At 39.5% G+C, this 15,991-nt stretch overlaps 1 protein-coding gene across 6 annotated transcripts in view; it reads right to left on the bottom strand.

Moving 5' to 3' along the window:
• The window catches only part of LOC111834110 (protein diaphanous homolog 3-like), a 190,002-nt gene extending 174,772 nt beyond the window's left edge, over positions 1-15,230 (bottom strand). For 3 of the 6 annotated variants that reach the window (XR_011982953.1, XM_072700477.1, XM_072700478.1), the window contains exon 1: positions 14,786-15,224. Coding sequence is in view for 4 of the 6 variants with exons in the window: in XM_072700477.1 (XP_072556578.1) it covers positions 14,786-14,926 (141 nt within the window). In the remaining 2 variants the exon portion in view is untranslated. Of the gene's footprint in view, positions 1-1,270; positions 1,383-14,785 lie in introns of all 6 variants that reach the window. The other 3 variants (XM_072700476.1, XM_072700475.1, XM_072700479.1) reach the window with 3 other exon arrangements.
• Between the last annotated feature and the right edge of the window lie 761 nt (positions 15,231-15,991).

The raw sequence follows: 15,991 nt of genomic DNA on the forward strand, positions 1-15,991 counted from the left end.
AGAGATTAATCATGGTATACAAACTCCAGATTTTATCATGGAGGACCACCGCCCCCCAGGTTGGGTAATTTGGTCATCTAGATTTCAAAATAACACAGTATACTGTATTACCACCCAAACCTAATCGCAATGTAATTTTTCAATATCGTTCAGCCACAACAAAAGCTTTGAGGCCACTGCATAAAACAAACATCTATCCAACTAAATAAATCATCCTTGACCAGCCTTGGTGACTCGCTTGGGAAACCCGAGTCCCACCCCCCAACACACATTACAGAACTGATCAGGGAATTTTAATGCATCTTCAAGAACAGTATATGATACTGTTGATAAAACTGGCTCTCATGAGAACTGTCCCAGGAAAGAAGACCAAAGCCGTAGAGCTGGGCGATATGGCCTAAAAATAAAATCTCCCATTTTTTTTTCATAATAAATCCGATTTTCGATTTTAATCGATTTCCCCCTCCCCTACTCAAAATCAAACTACAGATGAGAAATAAATGGTTCAAAACAAGTTTTAACTTTATTTTGTTTTTTTGGGGTTTTTTTGACTTTACAGTTAAAGTGCAATCTGACAAGCCAAAAAAGATGCTTGTAAGTGAGATGGCAAACCACGCCATTGTAAACACTTTTAGAAACTTGTAAAAACTTTTAGCATGTTAACCCTCTGGGGTCGAGTGCATCATGCCATGTTGTTTGTGTATCCGCTACAGTGTTTGGGTGCGCCGCGCTAATGTACTGTACCAGTGAAGAACGGTGAGTCGCATTAGTTCGCATTATTATAAAATCTATTTTCATAAAAACACATCGTCCTGAACTGTAAATTCGAATTAATCGATAAAATCAATTTATCGCCCACCTCTACAAAGGCACATTCAAACCACTGGAAATTTTTTATGGAACCAGAACCCTTTTCCAGAGCCAGGGACTTTTGTTGTGTTCACACTGCAGGAACTTGCCCAATTGTAGTTCCAGAACCCTTTTTTAGTACCTACTACAGACTAGATATTTTTCTTTCAAACATGAACTACTGGGGAGGCACTTGCAGCAATAACTTAACTGGCTAACCACAAGTACCGCCGCTAATATGGAACAAACTTTTTGAATCTCATGTTGATTTAGCATAAAGGTCCCAATTCCTGTTGTGCAATGAAAAAGCAACACACAAAAGTGGCCAGGAGCTATAGAAGTTCCAGGTCAAGACAGCCCAGGGACTTGTTAACAGGGACCAGGTTCTGGAACTTCGGTGCGAAAGTGCCTCAAGACCTACCTCTGCTGCTGAGGATGAGAAGTACTAGCCTCAGAAATGAGACTGTGTGAAGCAGGCCTTCACGGATGAACTGCTGCATAGAAACCACTACTGTAGGCCATTAAGAAGAGAACTGCTTAGGCCAAAAAACACAAGGAATGAACATTAGACCAGTAGAAATCTACACTTTGTTCAGATTAGTCCACATTTGACATTTTTAGTTCCAACCGCCATGCCTCTGTGAGATACAGAAAAGGAGAATGAATGGTGTCTGCAGGTATGGCTCCCATCATGAAGCATGGAGGGGGAGGTGTGATGGTACGGGGGTACTTTGCTAGTGAGACTTGGTGATTTATTCAAAACTGAAGGCACTCTTAACCAACATCACTACCACAGCATTCTGCAGCAGTATGCCATTCCATCTAGTCTGCACTTAGTGGGACCATCATTTGTTTTTCAACAGGACAATTAGACATCTCCAGGCTATGTAAGGGCTATATAACCATGAAAGAGAGTGAAAAGTGCTGCATCAAATCACCTGGCCTCCACAATCAGTCAACCGAAACCCAATCAAGATTGGAAGTTGAAAGAACAGCAGCCAAAAAGTGCTCAACATGTATGGGAACTATTTCATTCCAGGTGACTACTTCTGGAAGCTGGTTGAAAGAATGCCAAGAATGTGCAAAGATGTCAAAGTAAAAGGACTCTAGTTCTAGCTCTAGCTAACTGCTCACCCAGTTAGGCCTACCATGTGAGGTGCAGAGCTGGGTGGGAATCAGTGACATTGTCTTTGGATGAACTGACCTGTCAGTGCTGTCACTCTAGCTTCACACCCCCTTGTGGAATTGGAGTGCTGACGTTCAGGGACTCCCCATGCCTGCGTTTCCACCTGCTTCTCCCTCCTACTTATGCTGCCATAGCCATATCAGCCGGAGCTTACATATTGTACTCACCTAACTGTTTGCATTGCCTCTTGTATCTCCCACTTTGACTAATGCGCTATATATTATCCCTACTGGGGTGTGCTGCCTACAGACCGGAGACACCCCCCCCCACAAAAAAAAAAAGAAAGGAAAAACAAAAAAACATACTGCCTACCCTGCTGCTTGAGATGATGCCTCTACTACCTGTGACGTCCTTCTGGCCTGCCCACCCTTCTGTCTGTGATGTCTCTCTTGCCTTCCCCGCTGCTGTACCAATGTTCATCCTGCCGTCAGAAGCAGCACCAGCACCTGTGTGCCATCACCTCCCTGCCTTCCACACTGACACTCCAATCTTTAAATTTAACTTGTGTAAATTAGGATTTTGCCATCTTTTTAAATTTGACTTCCTCTGCCAGCCCCTGCAGGATGGGCTCTCCCTTTGAGTCTGGTTCCTCCCAAGGTTTCTTCCTTCTAGGGAGTTTTTCCTTGCCATTGTCACTTCTGGCTTTCTCACTGGGGGGGGGGGGGGCTTTGCTTTATGAGACAATATAATGTTGTGAAAATGTACTATATAAATAAAATTTAATTGAACTGAACAGAGTACTCCAAGTATATGAATGCAAGCAAGGCAAGTCCAGCAAGGCATTATTCTCATACCAATGATTTTCAGTACACTAAAACGAAATAACGTTACACTGAAGCAAAATCAATAAAATAAAATACAATAAAAGCAAATGATGTAAAGCGAAAACAGACTGATATTATTGAATGTGACTTGCTGTCAGGTATGAGAATATTGCAGGTTAATTTTTTTTTCAAACATTGTACAGGTATATTGGAAAAGTGGATGAAATATCATGGTGAATTCATGTGTAAGTACAAGAAATTTCATGCTTACATAATGATTTCCATTATCTCTGTCATGTAAATAGCAAACAATTACGTTGCTTTGCAATTTTAATATATACAACAGATGTCATTTGATCACACATTAGTGACTGTGTCTTAAATGTAGAGTGAATTTCATTTTTGACAATTCAGTCAGGCACTTGTGACTCAAAATTGAATAGAACTGCGAGGTCAGGGCCAATTCCCAGTCCTGAACAACAGCTGTATGCTTCTTAAATAAGATTTATGTTTTTGTTTATCTCTAACAAAGTTCTTTTACATTCTTTTACAGAGTTAGACTTTTTTTTATTTTCAGCTTTTCTTTTCAGTCACAAGTAATATTTTGTGCTTTAAAAGCTCTCCTATCTGATTGTTATAGAATTGGACTGAACCAAATTGTTAGCTTGTGAAAAAGAATCAAATAAAATAGTGGTGTCTATGCCAATAACTAGCCCTAACAGACATGGCAAAAAATGCAAAGCAAAGCTCACTGATTGCGATGCACGACAAGATATTGGAAAATTTTGAACAGAATCAAGTCATGGACAGCCCTACAGCATTGCAGGTGCAAAGCTACCTGTCCAAGAAGCAGATACCAAGAAGCAAACAGGCGCTGGTCTACTGGTACACACACAAAAAAAAGCTGCTTTCCTGCACTTGCTGAAGTTGCCTGATCTTACCTGTCTGCACCCTAAACAATGTAGACAGTGAATGTTTGTTTAGCTCAGCTTCTCAGGTGGTGGATGACAAAAATCGGATAGCTTGTGACAAAGCTGAAATGTTTCTTTTTGTAAAGAAGAACTTACATATGAAAGAGAAGCAATAAAAAAGCAATGACCAGTGCCAAATAAAGGCATTATAGTTCTGGACAGGATTGCCATTTATTTTTATCTCAAGATTACACTGACGTCATTTAGCCAACTACAGTTGCATCTATTTGTTCACACACACACACACACACACACCACGTTGTTCAGAGAACATATAATTAAAACATGGAAAATAAGGAGTCACAGACATACAAAGAAAATGAACTAAATATATTTGGCACCTTGTGATGTTTTTTCATTGTTCAATGAATTTCAACCATTGAGCTTCAGTTAAGAATAATGTCCAACGCCATAACATTCACCCTACTTCTTATTACATAACCGTACATTAACACAAACATAAGTTAGCATAAGCATATAAGTTAGATTGTGGGAGCCTACCTCACAAATACCAACATGTCTAAGCAGTTAAAAATGTTATGATTTATAATAGCTTTTGAAAACTCAGACAACTGTACAAATAACTGAACAACACAAAATTCATGCAAAAACCTCTGTATATGTAACACATGAAGAACTTAACCAAGGAACCATTAGCTCTATCACTTTCAAATAAAATATCGTTGAATATATTTATACAACATCCAAAACACTGCAAATGTTTAGCATATCCTAACATTTGTGCCAAGTAGTCTGCATTACTGAAATATTAATTTCTAATCATAATTCAAATTTAACGACTTGTTGCATATATTTTTCTTCAGTTCATATTATAACTGACATTCTATATCCAAAGAATAGTGTATACTTTGAATACATTGAGATGAATGAATTTAAAACTTCAATATGTAGATAACTGAATTTCAAATTTTTGTGCTGTAATATGCCAGTGTACAATATTTGTGTTGTAATTAAATTATAGTGTTACTACACCACCTAGTGGAAAATTTTAGATTTTCACCAATTCTCAACTATTAGCAGTATGACTGAACTCAGTGATATGGTGACTCATTGGGTAGCAGTTTCCTCAGATGTCCAAAGTTTACATTCTGCCTTCACCCAGCGTGTATGGAGTTTGCATGTACTCTTTGTATCATGTGGGTTTCCTCCTACAGGCCAAAGGCATGTGTTTGGCTAACTGGTGCCTCTGATTCACCCAAAATATGTATAAGTATAGATGTCTATATGCCCTGCGATTGAATGGCATCCTCTATACTATAGCCTTATGCCCCATGCTGCCTTGAATCAGCTTTAGGTCCCCCACGCAACCCTGACGATGAAGAGCAACTGGAAGAAAACAGGAAACTAGCTGTCATTTGCTGAGCACAGATTTACCCTCTATAACATCAGGAAGATGGGGCCTTTTCTGTCTGTGTATGCAGCTCAGCTTCCAGTCTAGGCACTACTTACCTCACAACTAGATTATTGCAGCTCTCTGTTAGCAGATCTACCAACTTCTACTGTCCAACCACTTCAGATGATACCAAACGCAGCAGCACATCTGATATTCGAGCCCAAATATTCTCATGCCATATCCCTCCTAGTTTCTCATCACTAGCTCCCTATTGGCGCTCACATCAAGTTCAAGTCCTAGGTACAGGCTTAGTTTCATAAATGGACAATCACACACCTCCATCAAAGGGTTCAAGATCTATGTCCCATCTCACCCCCTTTGCTTAGGAAACCAATGGCACTAGGAGACCCCTCCACCAGGTGGGAAGCATCACTTCAGATGATGCTCTTGTGGTTCCCCAGTGGTGGAACGGGCAGCTGAACCACATCCGGTCATCAGATTCCCTCTCCACCATCAAGAAACGCCTCAAGACCCATCATTTTCATGGAATTCCTCTACATAATGTTAAAATAACAGGTTTTATCACATTCCAGGGACATTTGGACCCCAAAATGTAATACAGACATAACACACGTACACACAGATTAGGTTTTCATATATCATCAGTTTTTATGGGCAAAACCCTAACTATGACCACCATAAACTTAACCATAACTAAACAAAATAAAACAAGACTTTGCCATTTTTAGTTTTTTGATTGTATTCATTGATTTGAAGTAAGGAACTGAAAAATGTCCCCATAAGCTAAAAAGTAAGATGTTTTGTTACAGGTGGATTTGGTAAAAACAGTGTGGGTATGTGGCTAGGAAGACAAAGGTGTTGATGTATTTTAGGACAGTAACATCCTATTTAATTTATAATTACTCCATTCAAAGTACAAAGGGTAGAATAAATTGACCAATAAAACTAAACGAGACAGACATGTCCAGAAAAGTGTGGTTTAAGCAATGCACACAACAATTAATTTTCAGATTAGGCATTTCTATACATCTTTAATAATTGTAGTGTCCATTCTCCCTGACTGTAAGTGAGCGATAGCTATTGAACATGAAATACATTCGAATATACTTCTGACTTTAACACAGACAGAGGATTCTCATGGACAAGCCATTTGGAGTGTTTGGGAAAACACATTTGTTAGGGCTGGGTATTGGCACAGGTGACCCGATTCGATTAGATTCCGATTCACAAGCTAACGATTCGATTCAATCCTATTTGATTCAATCTCAATTCATAATCAATCATACAGGAATGAAATATAAAATACTATGTAGCCGGATTTAGAGAGATGTTTTTTAAAAACTCTAAATGGAACAATTTTAAAAACACAGTCCCTGGAAACAAATAGTGAAAACCATTAAATGCAGGCCAAAAGCTTGTACACCAAAATATTTTAGTTGAGGAACATATGGATATAGTTCCTTAAAAAAAAAAAAAAAAAAAAAAAAAAAAACCCTGTCTCTTTCAAAGCACAAAAAAATTACTTCTGACTGAAAAGAACAGCTGAATATAAAATTGGACAAGTCTAAATCCCACATGCCATGTTTCAGAAGGACTTCAACTTAAAGATACATACCAAAACACAGATTAGAATCTTTTTATCTGAAGATGTTGTCTAGAGCTCGGTATAAGCCCTGACCTTACAATTCGATTCATAAGTAGATTAAGTACCCGATTGAATGGAGTCGCAATGGAATCCAATCTATGTTTAAGATGCATTCACTAATGTGCAATCAAACCAGATATGTTGCAAAAAACAACACACAGTACTGCAGTCTTACCACTACAAAGCAAAATATTTTTTTCTTGTACTTATCCGTAAATACACCAAAATATTCTGCCCAATTTTCTCTCTCTGCAATTCTTGTACAAACCCAGGAATAATAATGCCTGCAGACTGTTAGTAATTTTTATTTGCTTCAGTGTTTGTTACCCACGGTGTTCGAAGAAATAGATAATATTCTCATAATTGACAGCAGGTCACATTAAATAATATCAGTTTTCTTACATTGTTTGCTTTCGTTTTATTTTATTTATTTTGCTTTTATATAACATCATTTTGTGTCGCACTGAACAGTGAACTGAAAAGGACTGGTGCGAGAAAGAATCTCTCTGGACCTTCTCCCCTTCATCACCACTATCATTATTGGCTCCATAACTTCCGGTCATGTACCAACAGCATTCAAAATAGCCAGGGTCATTCCCATCTTGAAAAAACCCACTCTATATCCCTCGGACACTTGCAACTACCGACCAGTATCGCTTCTTTCCATCCTTTCAAAAATCCTCGAACGCACAGTCTACAACCAGCTCTCTCTTTACCTCTCTCAGAACAACCTCCAGGATCCTAATCAGTCTGGCTTCAAAGCAGCTCACTCCACAGAGACTGCCCTCTTAGCAGTAACTGAGAAGCTGCATGCTGCTAGGTCAGCTAAACTGTCATCTGTCCTCGTCCTTCTTGACCTATCAGCAGCATTTGACACGGTTAACCACAAGACTCTCCTATCCATCCTTTGGAGTCTTGGCATTGGTGGTTTGGCTTGGCAATGGCTTGCATCCTACCTCAAAGGCCGATCATACAGAGTGACATGGAAAGGACTCACATCTACCCCACGTAGTCTCTTCACTGGCGTCCCTCAGGGCTCAGTTCTTGGCCTACTCCTGTTCTCCCTCTATACCAAATCTCTTGGTGAGGTCATATCCTCTCATGGCTTCTCTTACCACTGCTATGCAGATGACACTCAACTCATCCTCTCCTTCAGACACTCATGTCTCCACTAAGATATCTGCATGTCTAGCTGATATCTCATCTTGGATGACCGCTCACCAACTGAAACTCAACCCTAGTAAAACGGAACTGCTGTACATCCCCGCTGACTCATCCCCCCTCCTGGACCTTGCGATCTCCCTCGACAACTCCCTGATCCGTCCTTCGGTTTCTGCTCGCAACCTTGGGGTTACCATGGACAATCGTCTGTCCTTTTCCTCTCATATCGCCAACGTTTCCCGCTCTTGTCGGTTTCTCCTGTTTAATATCAGAAGGATACGTCCATTTCTTTCCACACAGGCTACCCAGATACTCGTTCAGTCCCTCGTCATCTCCCGCCTTGACTACTGCAACTCGCTCCTAGCGGGTTTACCACTGAGCGTCATTCGTCCCCTCCAACTGATTCAGAATGCAGCTGCTCGACTTGTTTTCAACCTCCCCAAGTTCTCCCACACCACTCCTTTGCTACGCTCCCTACACTGGCTTCCTGTGGCTGCCCGCATCAGATTCAAAACACTGATGCTCGCATACAAAGCCAAAAATGATCTGGCTCCATCCTACCTAAAAGACCTCATCACACCCCGCACTGCACCACGATCTCTCCGATCTTCCAGCACTGCTCGACTGGTCCCACCACCCCTCAAGGCACAAGGAAGACACACCTCCCGGCTCTTCTCTGTTCTGGCACCAAGTTGGTGGAATGAACTCCCCCTAGATGTCCGAACAGCTGAGTCACTGAATGTCTTCAAAAGACGACTTAAAACACACCTTTTCCAGAAATACCTGAATTAGCACTTCTGGCATTATACTTTCTGGCATTCCTTAAAAAAAAAAAAAGAAAAAAAAAAGCACTTTTCCAACAGAGTATTAGATCGATGGTATTCCTAGCCTTGGTTTTATTGAGCTAGTATCGGGAAAAATTCATTGTGGAGTCTTAAAGCACTTATGTAAGTCGCTCTGGCTAAGGGCGTCTGCCAAATGATGTAAATGTAAATGTAAGCCCTACTTGACTTGACTTGCAAGCATTCACATGCTCAGATTACTCCGTTACCATGACTGAGAATACACCAAGATGGCTGCGAGAGGCAAATGCGCAAAACTATTGCAACTAGCGTGACCTAATCCAATTCAGTGGGGACACCATGAGCTACTTCAGGTTTTACAAACTACTTTAAAACCGAAAGGCTCCGGTGCTTAGGTAATGAGTTCAATTCTTCTTGTGCTTTTACTGGTTTGTTTCCTTAACTGAAAGATTCATCCAGCAGTTTCACAAACTGTAGTGACACATGCATGACTATAAGAGCCTGCCCCATCAGCACACAGAAAGATCTCAGTGCTAAACTGAAATAATTAACTAACAAATGTTGTTTTCTGAAGATAATGAGAATTTTCTCTGAATAATTAAAAGGATAAACAGATTGCAATGCCACAGGGCAGTCATGCAATACGCAGTGCTACTTGTACATGTCCTGTGACTGTGTTACTTAATGTGTACATCCTTGTATTTAACATTGAAATTAAGTGTTGTACCTGTGCAGTGTGTCACCGTGAATTCCATGTCATGTCTCCAAGTTGTACCATGGTCCTGGGAAATGCTGTGTCATATCACTAGGGCTGTCACTTTTTTCAAAAATCAAGTTCGAACTAATTTCAAATGTCATGCAATTTGTTTGAATATATTTGAATACCTGTGAAAAAATGCAACATAGAATCATTCTTTTTTAGTACTTTCTTAACAGCCCGTATAAAGTCACATTTGTACGGAACCCCTAAGAGGTCAGGGTGGAAAAATATTTTTTGAAAGAGTTTTGTGTTCCCTCACAATACTTTTGCAATTGCATTACTAATAATCACTGTACCTAAAGTAAAAATGTAATTAATGTACTAATAAGTATAAACCTAAATGACACATATGTCTAGTTAAGTGTGCTTTAAGCATTAAACTATGGGGCACAATGCACACCATGTAACTTTCATGTGTGAGCTTTTATACATATTTATTAATAATTTCACTGTCCACCGCCAGTAACTGTAAGAGAGCTGGGCTATTGAGCATGAAGTTCACACACAAACATTGAAATATTAATTAAAATTTGCCCATAAAGAAATCTAAAGCTGCCTCGTTTCCAGTCACTGGCGTTGAATGAACACAGTGCAATTAGGCTATTAATAAATACGTATAAAAACACATGGTATTAAACATACATGGTGTACATTGTCCCCCATAGTTCAATGCTTAAACTATGTTTAACAGGACATGTCTGAATTATTTAGTAGAGATGCACTGATTGCAGTTCTCATGCCTGATTCCAATTTCTGAATTTTTTGCTAGTCTGACCGGCTGATACCTATTTTTGCCAATTCTGGTTTTTTATCTAAGAAATATAATTGACAGATTATACAAACAAAAATCAACTTTTCTTCACTGCAAAAGTTTAATTTCATAATAGAAGAAATTGTTAAACTTTACAATTTCCCCCAAACTGCACTGAGTTACAGGATCTTCTCTTACTAAAGTCTCAAAAGAAAGTGCTCTGTGACTGGATAGAGGTACAAATAACAGTTAACTGAACATGAGTTGCTGTACACCCAGCTATATCTGACATATTTTACTTTACCAAACAATAGCAAGTGCAACAGATTTAAATAACAAATGTCAGTTACATATGTCATTTTCCAGTATGTTTAAATTCACCAGGGGCCTCATGTATAAACGGTGCTTACGCACGAAAATGTTGCGCACGCCCGTTTCCACGCTCACGTCGAGATGTATAAAAACTAAACTTGGCGTACCGCCACGCACATTCTCACGGCAACCCCAGACAAGGCGCACGCAAGTTTCTGCTCGATTTGGCAAAATGGAGGCACCTACTGGCAAAAGAGTGCTACTGCAGTTTCACTGTGTCAGACTCGCATTCATGACGCGGTCTGCATGAAATACACCGAAATTATTTGGCCATCGGTCACCTGATCGTAATCAATCTGTGACAATAAAACGGTGCAGGGAAAGACAAAAAATATTCCAACCATGGCTGCTCTTGCATTGTTAGAGGACATTGCAAATGGAAGAGTCAGAATAGAGCTCGTATTCAGGGATCATATACTGATTTCCTGGCCCATGATGATGACTGGCTTCTAAGTCGATTCAGATTTCCAAGAGCAATCCTTTTGGAGCTGTGTGCTAAACTGGGGCCAGCATTACAAAAGCAGACGATGAGGAATTGCGCTATAGGCTACCTGTTCCTTTACAAGTTCTGTCCACTCGCGGGTTCTTAGCCACAGGTGCTTTTCAGCGAGAACTTGCGGACTGATCGGGTATTTCTCAGTCAACACTGAGTCGCGCCATGCCGGTGTTGTATGGGACGGCAAAATCTGCTTGTCACCCAGATACATGGGCGTAATTTCCAGGGGGGTCATGACCACCTCCCCCCAATAATCATGTTTCCCTTGTCATGGGTGGAGACTTCCACCCCCCCCCCCCAATGTTCCAGCCAAAGTTACGCCCTTGCCCAGATATATAAAATTTCCTTACACTGTGGTTGAACAGGCAAATATTAAAGTGCAATTTGCAGCGATGTCCGGTTTTCCCAACGTAGACGAAGCTATCGACTGCGCGCACATTGCTATTAAGTCACCTTCAGAGAACGAATTTGCTAATGTAAATAGAAAGCACTTTCCCTCTATTAATGTACTCTATTAATGCATTGAGGGCACCTCTTGTACTGTTGTCTGTAAGAATAAACAAACAGAATAAACGAAAGTAACACCGCATCTGCGCCCTACGTGTTATTCATAAACATGCAAGTAATTCAAAGAAGTATGGTACAAGAAAAACTCACCCGCGATGACATCAGCGTCCCCCTCACCCGATAAAAGTGTGTCCCCAATCATCGCAGCAACTAGTTGCTCAAAGGGTGTGAGACCGGGAATTCCGCTACCTCCACCTGTGCTGTTAAGACTCTTACGGTGAGCGGCCGCTCGTTTTTTCACGTCGATTTTAATGTCCGACCACTTCTTTTTAATTTCGGCCACCGTGCGAATTTTGGAACCAACACTTTTAACTGACTCCGCCACGCTGTGCCACTCCGTCAACTTTCGTTTATTGCTGATGCCACTTATACCACCAAATAATATCACTTTTCTTTTCTCGATTTCTGTTAACATGACCTCCACTTCACACTCGCAGAAATACTTCTTTTTCCCTCGTGGTTTGTCCATTGTTGTTTAAGAAAAACATAGAACAAAGCGGGCATTTATACAGATTTACATATGCAAATATACATAAATATGGGCGGGTCGGGGGAGTGGCTGTGGGCTCGTTCACGTACGTAAAATTTCACGCTCATTGGGATTTATAAAGGGAATGTGCGTAGATCTGTGCTTACGCACAGTTTTATGCATCTGGATTTTTTCTTGCTTACGCACATTCCTAGTTTTGTCCGTACGCCATGTTTTAGTGTGAATTCTACGCACGTTGTTATACATGAGGCCCCAGGTAACAACATAACATTCCTTTACTCATTTTAAAATAACATAAAAAAGTCCATAGGCGACAAACCTCCAAACAAAACTGAAGTGTACTGAACTTTTCCAAATAAAAATAGGTGCAGGGTAATATTAATACCCACCATCGCATGTTATGCACATGTAAAACTTGCATCGCTAGTAAGCTAGATTAAGGTCATGTTGTTTCATGCCTTCATAATGTACTGACATTATAGCACAGGGTATTAAAGTTTTGCTAAAACATTTTCACTCAGTCAGAGGAAGAAAAAAAAAACCTTGGCTAGCATTGCAATTTTAAAGATTATTCCTTTTCAAGATTATCTAGTATATGCTTAACAATCAGTTTAAAGTTCACCCCCGAAACTTCACTACGTTTTGTGGTAGTTCCCCCATGATTTACATGTATTAAAAATTTTAAGCTTTGTGTAGTCTTCACTCACAGTAAAGAACGTCCACGCTAACGACATGTTAGCATGTGGCTGCGAGTGTGCTCGCAGCTGTGAGGCTATCGCCTGTACGTATGACATGCAGCACATCCATAAAACGGACTGGTTCGGCATCAGAAATACATGAGTCTGATCGGCCAATCCCTGGTCCAGCGCGAGCATGCTGAAAATCAGCCTATTCCGGACCCTGGCCAATCGATCAGTGCATCTGTATTTGGAATGTGCCACTTACAGCAAGGACAATGGCATCAAGACATGCTGATAATCAAAAGACATTTTTTTCTTGACCAATGTCTTCATTAAAAGGGCCTACAGTTCTGCATGATCGCAATTATTCCTAGGCCTAATTCAGAGTTCTCCTATTTGAGTTTTCAAATGTTGCCATATGAAGGTGTCAACTACAACACAACTGATATATCAACATGCCAAAACTACCAGCCAATAAGAGTTAATTACAGATATAATGGTATCTGTGATTATGATGGTCAATAAATGACAATTAAAAAGAAACAGGCAGACAGAAGATAGATTCTTTAACCATGTTATGAGTGTTGTGTTGTTTGTGTCAGCATCCCTTTTCAGGCTTTAAATAAATAGGTAATCCAGAAAAGAACCAGAAAAAACAACAGTTGTCATTATACATCACAGCTGATCTAAATACTTCCAACCAACATCTGGAGAGTTCCAGCCGAGGCAAATAGTTCCAAATCCAGAACTAACAAGACATTTACTTAAAGGCAATTAGTCAAATATTCTTTAGTACCACAGTTTTTGGCAGCATGCTAAACACATTTTACACTTGAATATACTATTAAAATCAATCTATTAAATTAATATTAAACTATTAAAATATTAAAATAAGTAATTATGTAGGTGAACTTCTCAGTATTTATGCCATACCATTAATGCCGGGACATTTTCTGCACATGGACACATTTACTAAAGGCTTGATTTCAGAAGGATGCTGAGGAGGACTTTGTATGATTTTCCACAGAGACCACCCCCATGTGAAGCGAATAATGTTGACTATAACAAAAATATTCTATTTTATAATGTATTATATGTATGAAGTTTTCAATCCCAAAATACTGCTTATCAACGTCTGTGATATATTACATGGTAAGCCAGCATTTGTTACTTGTAATTGATGTGTTGAATGAAGATGAAATGGGCAGGGGGAAAGACCCGAGTGACTTCGAGAAGGGCCAAATCATTATGGCCAGACAACTGGGTTAGAGCATCTATGAAGCTACAGGACTTGTGGTGAGTCCATACAGAGAGTGGTCCGAGGTTATTCATCTTTATATTTATGAATATAAAATATATTCATGTAAATCTATCTCAATTCAGAGTTATAGTACACACCAGTTTTGGTCAAAGTGTACATACTTTAGTCCTGCATTCTATTCTGTTAACAGTTCACTTTCCATTAACAAGGCTATGTTTTGATGAAGCCACTCCTATCTCTGGAATGTCACATGAGGAGAGTTCAATGTAATCTCATTTACGGGCATTTTACACAGCTATGAACAGTAAGAATTTGCAGGTCTTATCGTAACAATAACTTTACATGTATGTTCACTTTAATTAAAGAAAACGTTGATATATTTTTTTTACCCTGAAATGTTTATCCACAAGAGACCACATGTTCTTACTAAACACAGGCATAATATAACACGTAAATAAAGGATAAAAAAGATAACTATTGGTCAGTATGGGGCAGAACGTGATATATATTTTTTTATTTTATTTTAGACAGCAGCGATACTAATGACCTAAACTCACTAACACTTAAGTTTGAATGTCTCTATTTGGTCGTGTGCTGGTCAACTTTACTTCAAAATATTCAAAACATACGTTTCCACCCGGTAATTCCACTTACAAATTTAGGTTTTCGGTCTCCGTCTTCGTGTCCAGGCCCGCCATAAGAGAAGGCTCCTACTCCCCCGATAAAGCCTTTCTTTCGGTAGCTCTTCTCCCGTCCCTTGCCGGCGGACTCACAACGTTGGTGGTAATTTTCCATGTATCGGCAACTACAGACCACAAAAGCAAGCTGGCATTTAACAATTATTTTAACAATATTTGTTAATTATAAGTCGCAACTCTAACGAAGAGTCAAGCGGCTGCAGCACTAAGAAAGATTTAGAAACAAAAAAGCCTGCTTGATAGCCGGTATCTTACTAGATTATTTGAATAACTATGTTAAAAAAAGACGTTGACAAGCCGTCTACTTTACTGAATGTTAATTCTGATGGTGTTTATTCGCAGTTAGCATAAGCAACAACGGATAATTTTCCAACTAGATCAGCTGCACCCAAACTCTCCTACAGATCCAGCCACTTAAAATTTCCCCTCCAGTCTGGCTGGCAGCCAAATCCCAGCCAAGTTCCTTCCAATTACCATCCGAAAGGTAGAGCCCCCCTTCTTCTAGGGGTGGGCCTATATTTGACTATAAACCCGCCCATTCATTCACTTGCAGGGTGATACCATTAGATGGCGCTGTCTTTACAAAAACTTTACTTTTCTTTTTACAGGGTTAAATGATTGAATGGTCTTTGCTATGACTTAAAAAAGCTCATTTTTGTTTTAATTTATTTTATTTACTTATTTTATTTTAATATGCTTTATTGGTTTGTTTATTGTCTATTCTTATTTATCCTTTGTACAGCACTTTGGTCCTACAGTATATTGATTTGTTTTAAAGTGCTTTATTTTAAGCATAGTCCACAAATTTTCAATAGGGTTCAGTTTGTTGGCTTTGGGAAGGCTGTTCTGATGTGTGTTGTGATCATTGTCCCTGTATCAACTGTCCAGCCATTGATTGTTGATACTGTAACTGTTGATTGATTAAAGAATTTGTAGGTCATTGGGAGTTCATGATCCTCACCTGCTGCAGCAATCAGAATCAGAATCAGCTTTTATTCGCCAAGTGTGCTGGGGCACACAAGGAATTAGTTTCCCACAGTTTGATACTCTCTCATACACAAACAATAAGTTAGAGCTGGGCGATAAATCAATTTAACTGATTAATTCGAATTTACAGTTCAGGACGATATGTTTTCATGAAATCGATTTTATTACTTTTTTT

Source organism: Paramormyrops kingsleyae, chromosome 16, assembly GCF_048594095.1.
Source record: "Paramormyrops kingsleyae isolate MSU_618 chromosome 16, PKINGS_0.4, whole genome shotgun sequence".
NCBI classification, from domain to species: domain Eukaryota; kingdom Metazoa; phylum Chordata; class Actinopteri; order Osteoglossiformes; family Mormyridae; genus Paramormyrops; species Paramormyrops kingsleyae.